Source organism: Hippocampus comes, unplaced genomic scaffold (genome assembly GCF_001891065.2).
Source record: "Hippocampus comes isolate QL1 unplaced genomic scaffold, H_comes_QL1_v1.1 scaffold155, whole genome shotgun sequence".
Classification (NCBI taxonomy): Eukaryota; Metazoa; Chordata; class Actinopteri; order Syngnathiformes; family Syngnathidae; genus Hippocampus; species Hippocampus comes.
Window position 1 is genome coordinate 494995 of NW_017804967.1, and position 11774 is coordinate 506768.

The following is an 11774-nucleotide window of genomic DNA, read 5'->3' on the forward strand; positions in this document are numbered from 1 at the left end:
GAAACAATCCAGCCACCAGAGGCTTTAATCGGATATATTTTCACTCGTCAAACTTGTCGGGATGTATAGGGATAAGAAAGACGCCAGATGAAGTAGAATGTTCTTATGTGTTTTTACAAGAAAAAAAAATTGTTAGGAGAATGCACATTTTTGAAGAGAAAAACAAAAACAATTTTAAAAGAAGAACATTTTTACAATGAAACTTTGTCAGGCTACCAGATTAAAGTGGGAGTTTTAGAACGAAAATAATTGTTGAACATTGTGCTTTTGTTGTTATTATTTTTTTAAACATGGCTCTATTATATCTTTCTAGATAAAGCTACCACAAAAAAAGTGTTTTATGTGTGTAGTGCTATTACTGCATGCAAAACTTGTATGTTTTTTTTTTTTTTTTACTCAGACACAATGGCCGTTCCGCCTGCATACGCAGACTTGGGGAAGTCTGCCAAAGACATCTTCAACAAGGGCTATGGTACAAACAATACTTTATAAGCCATTCATAAGTATGCTACAACTTTTTCTTACCTTCTTTTTTTTTAGTATGTGCTCATCATTCCTTCCTCGTCTCTGCCAGGTTATGGAATTTTTAAACTGGATGTGAAGACCAAGTCCAAGAATGGTGTTGTAAGTACTTTGTACCATGTCATATTTGAATCTGTTGTTGCAAATCAGTTTTTATACAGGTTCATTTCTTTTTCTGCCATTATGTTTGTGTGTGTGTGTGTGTGTGTGTGTGTGTGTGTGCGTGCGTGCGTGCGTGCGTGCGTGCGTGTGTGTGTTTTAACCATTTGTATGTGAAAAATCACACACAACTTTGCGTTAAAAAATAAATAAGCATGTTCACATGATCTTGGTGAATGCACATGGACAAAATTATTGTGAAATAGAGTCCTTACATGTACGGGAAGTGAAATTGGATGAAAATATGGAATTGTTCCCTTTATTTCTACCTTGAATTCAAATTAGGTTCGTAGGCCTCTCTCAACCTTTGTCCATATAGTGCATGTGGTTGTCCCTTCTATTTCCCCCCTCTAATGTTGTCCTTTCTCTTTTTGTATCCGCTCCCTTCTTCTTTGGATGTTCAATGTCAGATGGTAAGAAAGTGTCTGCATATATAAGGGAGTAGATGGGTATTCTGCACTTGAAAAGATTTGTATACAGTAGTGGTGCCTTGAGATATGAGTTTGATTTTTTTCTGGACCATTCCCTTCACTCAAAACACTCACAACTTAAGTTAACTTTCCCTTTTGAGATGAATGGAAATACCATTAAGGTGTTGCAGCCCAAAAACACCAACAAAAAAAGAGACTTGTGCCTCTGAGTATTGTTCTATTGTCTGTCTCCATGTGTTGCTGCACCATGCGTGTTTATCCCATTCCTTAACGCGCAGGCCCAAAAAGCACCGCTGTCTTCTGTTTGAATTGGAACAAGAGAAACCAGCAGTTGTGCCGTCTGCACGTGTTGATATTTTAGCCAAGGTGCTACTGACAAGCTAACTCACTCTATCCAATTAACATTATAATCCGAGGAGCAACCACACAGTCCTCGACTCTCAAGTTTTTGCTGACAAGTCAAAGTAAAAAAAAAAAAAAAAAAATCATAATAATCCCCAAACCTGTAAGTGTGTTCACTTGTGTCTCAAGGCACTACTACACATGCAAATGTAGCTCCACCAAAGCATATCCTCACACATTGACCACCAGCCTCTTCCCCAGAGTCCTCCCCAACCACAGCAGCGAAATGATGCTTTTTGTGGGCTCCTTGAGTACTTCCCCTCAACCTCGAGCTGCTTTCACCGGATTCCTGCCTCTCACCTCTGACCTCCGTTCTGTCTCGCAGGAGTTTGCCACCTCTGGCTCCAGCAACACCGACACGGGCAAGTCGGGCGGCCACCTGGAGGCCAAGTACAAAGTCGACAAGCTGGGCCTCAGCTTCAATCAGAAATGGAACACGGATAACACTCTGGCCACAGAAATCACAGTCGAGGACCAGGTGAAATGCCAAACTACCTTTAACGCTTTCATGCACTCTGTAACCTGATAACATGATAAGCTGTCCACTGTAGTAACGTCTGTCCCTGAAAGGGTTAAAGATGAGCTTTGATAGAATATGAACTTATTTCCTGATCTGCAGCTGGCAAAGGGCTTGAAGCTTGGGCTGGACACCTCGTTTGTACCCAGCACAGGGTAAGAACTGTCCTCTTCATTATAACCACACAATTGTCAAACAGTCAATCAAAATGACTATGCCTGAATGACTTATTTAATTTCATTCTTAATAAGTGAGCAGGCCCAAAAATTTAAGGTAAGTGTGCCAGTAAAAAAAGAAAGAAAGAAAGAAAGAAAATAAATCAGGAAGGCCCACTGTATTAAATAAGTCCCGACACATGTGAAGTAGTTACAAAAGTGTAGATCAGTGGTTCTTAACCTTCTTCGAGGTACCGAACCCAACCAGTTAATATACACATTCACCGAACTCTTCATTAGTGAAAAATAAATATACATATATATTTTTTACAATTTCAAGACATTAAAAAAAAAAACGCATTTATTTTAAAAACAGAAAAAAAGTAAATACAATTTCAAGAGATAAGTATACATTTTTTTTTTTTTTTAATTCTACGATGTACTATCACGACAGTCACACGTTGACTACTAAGCGAACTAAATTTCCCACAGCACTGATTGGACAAGCAATGTCATGTGATCATCTGCAGCCAGTGATAGCCAAGCGGGCGTGTTGTAAATAATTTATATGTCGCGTGTGTTTTACCCCTGAGACCGATTCACCGAACCCCTGGGGTTCGATCGAACCTAGGTTAAGAACCACTGGTGTAGAGAAATGATTTGCCCTCATCCTGCAGCCTTTGAGAGAGTTCCCATGTTTTGTATCAAATCTCCGAACTGTCTTCACTGTCAACAAGACTTCTACCCGGGTCGAGAGACCCGGGTGGATTTTTTGTCCATCATCTTAATCACGGGGCCAGTAGAGAAATGATTTGCCCTCATCCTGCAGCAAAAAGAGCGCCAAGCTGAACACTGCTTACAAGCGTGACTTTGTCAACGTGGGCTGCGACCTGGTGTTCGACATGGGCGGCCCCACCGTCCACAGTGCCACCGTACTGGGCTACAAGGGCTGGCTGGCGGGCTACCAGGTGGCATTCGATACCGCCAAATCCAGGCTTACCATGAACAACTTCTCTCTGGGATACAAGGCCCGCGACTTTCAGCTACACACCAGCGTGTGAGTGTCATGTGACACGTCATATTATGCAGTGTCAAAATCAACTATTGTTTTGTTGATATTGTTTTGTTTTTTCATCTGTTGTGGGCTGTGCATTTGGTTCCTGGGCCTTGAACAGCAATTATGGGGGAAAAAAAAAAACGAGACAGAAACACAATATAAAAATGCTGTATTGATTTTTAATTGTATTTTTTTTTAATGACTTGGGGTTCTGTCATTGTCTGACGGTGCTTGCATTGGTTTTCTCCAGGTACTCCAACTTTCAGATGATCTGCTAGAGGAAAAAAAACAAGGCCAGATTTGGAATATAATCTACAAAAGTTAATTTGTATCACTGAAAAAAAATTCGGAAAACAATTATCAAGATTTGTTCTGAACCAAACCAAAAACGAAATCACCGTGAATTTATGTTTGTGCGTTTTCTGCAGTGTCAATATGAAATAATGCCCTTTTTTTTTTAAAATAAAGGGACGGAAATTTAAATGTGCTTTTAAAATCTACAGTAATTCAGTGATTAATCGGTTATTAAAATAATCATGAGTTACAGATGCAACACAAATAAATGCAGTATTTTCTCTCCATTCCATGCTTGCAATTTTTTTAATACCATTCTCATGATGGATACCTTTCATCAATGAGATCAATCCTAACCAAGAACAGTTGAACTTTATTTGGGGATAATCAAAGGCGTTTTAATCAGTTATAAGAAGTTGTGTACACTTGTGCTGCCACATTATCTCAGTTGTTTGTCTTGAAAAGATTTTGATTTTTTTTTTTATTATTTTGTTCGAGGTCACATCAGTGGTGGATTTTTTAAAATGATTTATCTTGATCGCATTTTTCATATCCCCAAAACAGGGCTCTATAGACTTTTTATATCCACTCTATTGGTCACCTCCTATCATTTTCATCTATTCTGGGTTGTTCTGGTGGTTCTCTTCTTTTCAACATTCACTCTACTTTTCTGTTGCAGCAACGATGGCACAGAATTTACGGGCTCTATTTACCAAAAGGTGAACAGCAAAGCGGAGACTGCGGTCCACCTGGCCTGGACGGCTGGAAGCAACAACACACACTTCAGCGTGGGAGCCAAATATCAGCTGGATAAGAATGCCTCTCTTTCTGTAAGGAATGGTTCCACGAGTAGTCTCACAATTGTGGGACATACAATAGTGTCACAGCGTGTCACTTCCTGTCTGCGGACACTCAAGATTTGCCGTTTTCTCCACACAGGCCAAAGTCAACAACTCCTGTCTTGTTGGAGTCGGATACACGCAAACCCTCAGGCCAGGTTTGTTTTTCTGAAACAACAGTGCAATAAAAGTGGCCAATTTTGCTCTTACAAACCAATCAGAGAACAGAAAATTATTTGACGGCATATGGGCAAATCAGGCAAATTTGTTCTTGTTGCTAATACAGTTTAGGTTACATGGGACAGCAGTCCTGATTCTGTAGGCCCATTGTAGCACATAGTTTGAAATCTGATTGGACAAAAGAAAAAAAAAATCAAACATCCACATACGTAGATATATTTTTAAATACTGTAAACATTTTAGCATCATGATGAATTCACGCAGCTCTGTAATTATTTTTGTTTAGTTTGACAGGAAACATGAAGTGGGCATGTCAATAAGCAGATCGAAGCCTCTTTTTTGAGAACATTTGTTCACTGTCTGCCAAGCTTTTGCTTTTTGTGAAGTGAGTCGCCTTCGCTACCACCACATAGCAAACTTATTAGTTGGGTCACTCACCTCAAGGCACTCCAATCATTTAGGCTGTAGATATTGAAGATGCCCTGACTTCCAACTACTGGCGAAAAGGCACCGTTGATGCTTCCTTCTTCTTTTCCCGCAGGAATCAAGCTAACACTCTCGACACTGATCGACGGGAAGAATATCAACGGTGGCGGACACAAGATGGGCCTTGGTTTCGAGGTGGATGTGTAAAGATACCGGGAAGAAGAAATGTCATCGCGGAACAAGGATAAAGAAGAAAATGAAAGAGGCCAATTATGAAGCCGCCTCCAAGGTCCAACCAGCAACACGAAATAACATCATTACACACACAAATAAACTCAGTCTAAGGGCTTGTTTCATTGCAATATCGTTAAACCAGATTGATAGTTCAGCAACATACTGTTCAGGTTGTGCTGCTGGAATACAACGGAGCAAGGGAGTTGTGTTGCACATCATTGTCCAATAATATCGGGCAAATGACACATTTTCAAATGTATTTTTGTGAATTCAAAGCTATCATGTCATTTCCAGCCAAAAGATACCCATCTTCAACTCACACTGTGCCCAGTGTATTAACTTATATGTTTTATTTGTACATAAATAGGATTTAATGCTCCTTATTTCAACTCAAACTTTTGCCACACTCTAATTGCAAACAGTGAATTTTGCATTTTAATCTGAATGCATGGCTATTGAATTCCATGTTTTTAAGCAAAGAGGGAACCTTTTCATATTTTCTTTTTTTTTTTTTTTGGTCACTTCGCCAAATATCTGACGATCATAAAAAAGTGCAATAAAAGATGTATTGTCCAAGTGAGCAAGTGGACATCTAACTCAACCATTTCACTTCATTCGCTGAAAGGTCTGGTATGTGTGTGCTGGCGCGCGCGCGCATGCGTGTGTGTGTGTGCGCGCGTGCGTGTGTGCGCGCGCTTTATATAAGAACCTTACTCAAAAGGTATAACCTCAGACTGACTTTTATTTAAGCAGTGGAATAAAAAAATGACAACACAATGATGAATACGTACTTTTGTGCCATTATATATCATGACATCAATAATAAAAAAACAGGTGTAAAATTCAAAATATCACTCTCTTAACATGTCATTATTGCAGTTTTAACGGCACGATGAAATTGCAGCCCAGTGGCAATATATTAACACCTCCCTTCGCTTCAGTATCAATAGATGGAGAGAAACACATTAAAAAATAGCCAGGCAGTACATCTTTTGACATCAAGGAAGTTGTGGAATGGATGAGAAGTGCCCCTAATCTGATCCTGTTTTAGTTCAAAATTTTACTTTATGTCTTAATGGAGAAAATGCCGCATTAAAAACCGTGTGCAAACTTTTGTGCTACAGGCAACAACGTGTGATTTGTTAACACAGACAATTGGACCAGGTCATTCGTGGATGGAGTTAAAAAAGTTAAATCTGCAACAGAGTTTTAACAATCAAAAACCAGACTAAAATATCACGTAATGTACCGTCGTGCTCAGTGACTACTTTTCATGCCTGTTTGACCATTAGCTAAGGGTTTGGCAACTATCGTCAGTGAACAGTGTCGCAAATCAAATCAAAAATGTCCTATCACATGACCTTTCACAAGAAAAATGACATTTTACAGGTATTAAGGAAGGTCCGCCAAGCTGTATTAATGAAGTTTATACACTATATAGTAAATAGTAAATGATATACTGTATATTATACAGTATATCATTTATGTTGTGCTTTACAATAATACTTAACCATGTTTGTAATTTCATATGTACCTGCAGCTAAAACGTTAAGCATGGAGGCCTCTTGTCACTGAAATGCCCTCGAGATTTCACATCAAAAATTGTGCTTTTGGGTAGAAGTGACATGCAGCTGGCCACTCGAAGCATATCAATACAGAATATCCAGTATATGTCTTGTGGTTTACAATAATACTTAACGACATTTATAATTTCATATGCACGTGACGATTCAATAGCAAAGCGTTGAGTCTCTTTGTCGTGCAAATGTCTCCAGTCTCTTCTTTTACTTTTGTCCATATTACAGTTACAGCGGTCAGGACAATTAAATTTTCCCGTTGAAGTGAGTTAATTATGCATGGCAGGATTAGGAGAGTCGCAGACTGTTTTTTTTTTTTTCTCGACTGTCCAGTTAGTTCAGTTGTTGGTTTGAGGTGGGCCTTAGTTTATTATCGAAGAAAAATCTTTAAATAATTATTTAACGAGCTACGTGGATTGAAAATATTTCAAATTAAAATTGACTTACAGTTTCATGAACAACTTTTCAAAACAGGCTAAATGAATACAACAGAAAGTACAGGATTCTTAATAACGTAAAAGCTTGATCGGATAGGTTAAAAAAATGTAGTGGGCCGTAGGTGGCCCACAGGCCATACTTTGCCCACCCCTGCTTTGTTATTGTTATTCTACTGTGACACTGAATGATGCTACAATACTTTTGTGACAATCTCTGTACACTTCATCCGGTGCACCTCAACATGCAGTTAAAAAGGTCAGATTCCCATAATCTGGATGGCTGAGAACAAACAGCTCTGAGTCTGAAGTGAGGTTATATTGGTGTAGGATGATTGGTTAAAAGAACTGTCTTGCAATCAATCCAAGCAATATCCCGCATCTCACCAAAAGTCAACTGGGATAAGGTCCAGCTCACCCGCGACCCTAATGAGGCCAAGTGCCGTTTGTTGAGGACGAAAAAAAATGAGCAAGACACCCTCCGCAAACATTGTCATAATCACAGTGTACATCTTTGATCTGCGGTCTAACATCAACAACTTCCAAAGCTGTGGAATCATTGAGGATTTGCTGTTCCCCTTCGAAGTGTGCACAAACATATGTTTTGTCCTGGTTTCTACACGGTGGCACCAAGTGGACGTTAAACTAGGAAAGATCTCTGGAGAAACTGTTGCTCCCTTGCAGCCACGTCCATTCCCTCAGCATCTGGTACACAAAACATTGAGTGAGATCAATCATGTTTCATTTGATTTGCGGAAAAGGCAACACGTCAATGAGTGTCCTATCAAGATTGTCATTGTTTTTCATTTTAAATTTTGGTTGGTTTTTATTTTGTTTTGCCTTCTGTTTTCTAAATTTAGTTAGTTTTTAATTAATTTTTAGAGCAGTCTTTTTTGTTGTTGTTTTTATCAGTGTTCCTTTTTTAAGATGCTAAGTTATTTTTATTTTTTTTTAGTTTTAGTCTTAGTGTTGATAAAATGAAAAGTCAGGTTATTTTCCCCATTAATTATTGTTAGTTTGAATTTGTTTCAGAAGCATAAGATGTGGCTTCAGCTTGTTCCATTTGTAGGAAAGCATTTTCCTTTTTCTTATATTGTTAGTGAAAATGTTTTTTATTTCTCCACAATTTTATTTATGTCTATATTTTTTAGTTTTTGTTAACTATAATAACCTTGCCTCCTACCTCCATGCTGCTCTCGGACTCCTGAATGGTGTCATGCAGCAAACTTTGCAGTCGACTCTCAAAGGTCCTGCTCTCCTCAACCAGAGACTCATCCCTGGCAAAAAAAAAAGGAAAATATTGGCTGTGGTGGTTGAAAAAGAATTACAAACGTATGGGAGAAAGGAAACTCCCAGTGACGAGTGTATGTCTCATAATTGTATTAGCAACCATTGTCCAAAATTATTCAGTCAGGATTTTAGTTTCCAGCAAAGCTGTGTGCAGTGGCAACATGCTAGGTGAGCAACTGAAAGAGACACATCTATGACATCTCTCACACATTGCAAAAAAATTAAATACATTGGAATTCGATAACTTAAAGTTGGTGAGGCCGGTAACGTATTTGTAACATTTTACTCAAAAATAGCAGCCATTTTGGGTAAGTAGTGAACTAAAGCGTTACTATTTCTAATAGTATGATTAAAGTTATTATTCAAAGATTGAATGCATTAATTTGTGACTAAACAAAACTGGCAAAATGTATAATAGAATGTTCATCTTCAGGGAAGACTATGAAGAGCAATCATTTTCTTTCAGGCCACTACAGACACGCTCAGCTCTACCTCTACATGTCTCTTTTCCAGGGAAAGAATAGCCACTAGGCTGCAGAAGTGCGTAACATGAGGCCCAAGTCATTGATCACAACACAAAATTCAGCCTTGGTCTGTTCCATGGCAAAGTTGCACAAAAATGAAAGAGGCAAAACGCACCCTTTGGACTAATACAACAGGCACACAATAAACAACTCTACATTTTGGAACATAAAAGAAAAAAAGTGAAAGGATTTCATCTTAAAACATGAAGCACTACAGGATGAGGTCATCTGACTTTTTCAAGGTAACTATGCCGATAAAGCTTCATAACTGTCATCCAGTGAATCAAGTTTTTCTTGATGCTATTTGCAGTCCCATTGTCAAAATACAGTTTGGGTATTTCACCTGAGTAAATCCTTCTCTCTGGTCCAAAACATGGCCGTTGTCGGCAGGATTCGAACCTGCGCGGGGAGACCCCAATGGATTTCTAGTCCATCGCCTTAACCACTCGGCCACGACAACTTATCTGTTGGTGGGTAGCAGCTGACACTCTCTCAGGACTCTCAGGCCAGAGAGCTTTCCCTCCTGTGCTGTTAACCTTCCTATGTGTTTCCAAGTACAATGTGTGTTCCCCGACTTGGGGCGAATATCTGCGCTGAGAGTTTGGGGTTTCATCAGTGGCCAAAGTGGCAGGCCTGCTGGTGTGTGGGAGAGATGTGGTTGAGAGAAACTTGCCAACAATGGAGTAAATTACACAACTCCATTGTCTATTTTGTGCTGACAAAAAGTACAAAGCCTAAGCCAGGTTGTCAAACCCCAAAGGAGGTTCGATCAGGACCGCAGGATCATTTAAAAGTGAAAAAAAATGCATAAAAGACACGGAGTGAATAATTTGAATAACGTGCAATTCGTGGAGTATCCGCTAGGGGGCACATTGTTTTGATAAGAGTAGAAGACAACATTGTTTTGATCAGAGAAGAAGACAACCGCAGTCTCAGTCTGTCACTGAGACAGACCCAACACAGCAGAGCAGACGTTATCAAGGACATGTGAATATTTTATTCTTTACAATTTAATAGCGCTCTCCTTAGTTTTTAAGGTGTAGGCAGGGATTAAATTTAGATTTAGATGCACATGTGTAAATGCTTTAAAAATTCCTTTCTTTCTAAATCTCGTTTAATCTTAAAGTGCATGACTATATTTTTCAATACCAATTACTTGTTCAAGTTTTGTGCCTTTGTACAATCAGTAGCATCAGTTGCAATGCATATATGTGAATGATAAGTAAATTGCACATTTGTCGAAGGAAATCAAAGGTGCTTCATGAAATGTTTTGTAAAAGATATGTTCCTTAAATTTCAACATTTTCCAAATGTTCTTGTGCTTCTTCAGACCAAAACAAAGGAAAGACATATTATTTTGGTTATTTATAGTATTTGAAGGTTAACTTAAGCCTCAGTCAATTCTTGTAGATGATGTGACTGAGTCCCTCCTGTGGGCCATATTGCCCAGCACCTTGGGTATACTCACAACTGCTGTAAACTGTGTCGGGGGGTCATCAGAGGAGGTACTGAAGAAGGCGTCCGAGATCCATCGGGACTCCCGCTTACCGGGCTTCGAACCTTACTCTACAGGAAGTCATCGTAATTACTGAGTCAGTTCGTTCAGACAAGGTCACCAGTGTGTGAAGTGATTCGATGAGCGAGTGTTTGCTCACACAGGCAACTTTGAGGAGATTCCACAGCTCCCTTTGGCGCTTCTCCTGCAGACCCATCAGGACTTGTTCGCTCTCAGCCATCTCCTGCACAACGCCTTCCACCTTCGGCAGCAGCTCCATGACGCGCTGGCGACAAACACCCGTCTTACTGCGAGAATGAAATTAGCAAAGGGCGTGAGAATGGGCAGCAGGTGTGATGAGCATCGTCTTTCAGATCCACAGAGCACAGGCGTGAAAATTTTTCCGTGCGGTGTCAGGCACAAAATTCTCCTACAAATATGTCACCTACAAGCAAGTAAATGTGTTGTCGTGGCCGAGTGGTTAAGGCGATGGACTAGAAATCCATTGGGATCTTCCCGCGTAGGTTCAAATCCTGCCGACAACGAGCATCTCTTGGAAAGACATTTTCGCAAATTCTATGATTCTCTTTGAGAGAGTCAGCATGTTTTATACCAAATCTAACTGTACAGTATTTACTGTCGACAGGACTTCAACCTGGGTAGGGAGACCCAACTGGATTTCTCATCCATCATCTTCATCACGGGGCCACGCCAACATATGTGCTGCAAAATGGCTGCCATTGGCTCTGGACTCAGGCTCAGGGTCAGTTACTCAAAATTAAGTATTCGCCTACAAAAATGTCACCTATAATTAAGCAAATGTGTTGTCGTGGCCGAGTGGTTAAGGCGATGAACTTGAAATCCATTGGGGTCTTCCTGTGCAGGTTCGAGTCCTGCCGACAACGAGCACATAATGGTGCAGAATTTTCTGTAATTCTCTTCGAGAGAGTTCCCATGTTTTGTATCAAATCTCCGAACTGTCTTCACTGTCAACAAGACTTCTACCTGGGTCGAGAGACCCGAGTGCATTTTTTGTCCATCATCTTAATCACAGGGCCACGCCAACATATGTGCTGCAAAACAGCTGCCATTGTTTCAGAACTCGGGCTCAGGGTCAACCGCGCGACCCTCAAAATTAAGTATTCGCCTATAAAAATGTCACAGATAATTAAGCAAACGTGTTGTCGTGGCCGAGTGGTTAAGGCGATGGACTAGAAATCCATTGGGATCTTCCCGCG

At 39.9% G+C, this 11774-nt stretch overlaps 2 protein-coding genes and 3 non-coding genes across 6 annotated transcripts in view; 3 read left to right on the forward strand and 2 right to left on the reverse strand.

Moving 5' to 3' along the window:
* vdac3 (voltage-dependent anion channel 3) overlaps nucleotides 1-5797 on the forward strand; it is a 9253-nt gene extending 3456 nt beyond the window's left edge. The window contains exons 3-10 of one of the 2 annotated variants that reach the window (XM_019888033.1): nucleotides 401-472; nucleotides 575-624; nucleotides 1840-1992; nucleotides 2134-2186; nucleotides 3016-3243; nucleotides 4217-4367; nucleotides 4477-4534; nucleotides 5098-5797. In XM_019888033.1, the coding sequence (XP_019743592.1) occupies nucleotides 401-472; nucleotides 575-624; nucleotides 1840-1992; nucleotides 2134-2186; nucleotides 3016-3243; nucleotides 4217-4367; nucleotides 4477-4534; nucleotides 5098-5189 (857 nt within the window). In that variant the 3' untranslated portion in view covers nucleotides 5190-5797. Of the gene's footprint in view, nucleotides 1-400; nucleotides 473-574; nucleotides 625-861; nucleotides 1095-1839; nucleotides 1993-2133; nucleotides 2187-3015; nucleotides 3244-4216; nucleotides 4368-4476; nucleotides 4535-5097 lie in introns of those variants that run through there. The other variant, XM_019888042.1, reaches the window with a different exon arrangement.
* A 143-nt stretch (nucleotides 5798-5940) lies between these two features.
* Nucleotides 5941-11774, reverse strand: part of ikbkb (inhibitor of nuclear factor kappa B kinase subunit beta) — a 26023-nt gene continuing 20189 nt past the window's right edge. Inside the window, exons 19-22 of the mRNA XM_019886575.1 lie at nucleotides 10697-10844; nucleotides 10510-10607; nucleotides 8411-8504; nucleotides 5941-7932 (exon numbers count right to left, since the gene is read on the reverse strand). Coding sequence (XP_019742134.1) covers nucleotides 7873-7932; nucleotides 8411-8504; nucleotides 10510-10607; nucleotides 10697-10844 — 400 coding nt within the window. The 3' untranslated portion in view covers nucleotides 5941-7872. The remainder of the gene's footprint in view (nucleotides 7933-8410; nucleotides 8505-10509; nucleotides 10608-10696; nucleotides 10845-11774) is intronic.
* Nucleotides 9420-9501, reverse strand: trnas-aga (transfer RNA serine (anticodon AGA)). The gene has a single exon. It is a non-coding gene; the product is annotated as a tRNA-Ser (tRNA).
* Nucleotides 11000-11081, forward strand: trnas-aga (transfer RNA serine (anticodon AGA)). The gene has a single exon. It is a non-coding gene; the product is annotated as a tRNA-Ser (tRNA).
* Nucleotides 11360-11441, forward strand: trnas-uga (transfer RNA serine (anticodon UGA)). The gene has a single exon. It is a non-coding gene; the product is annotated as a tRNA-Ser (tRNA).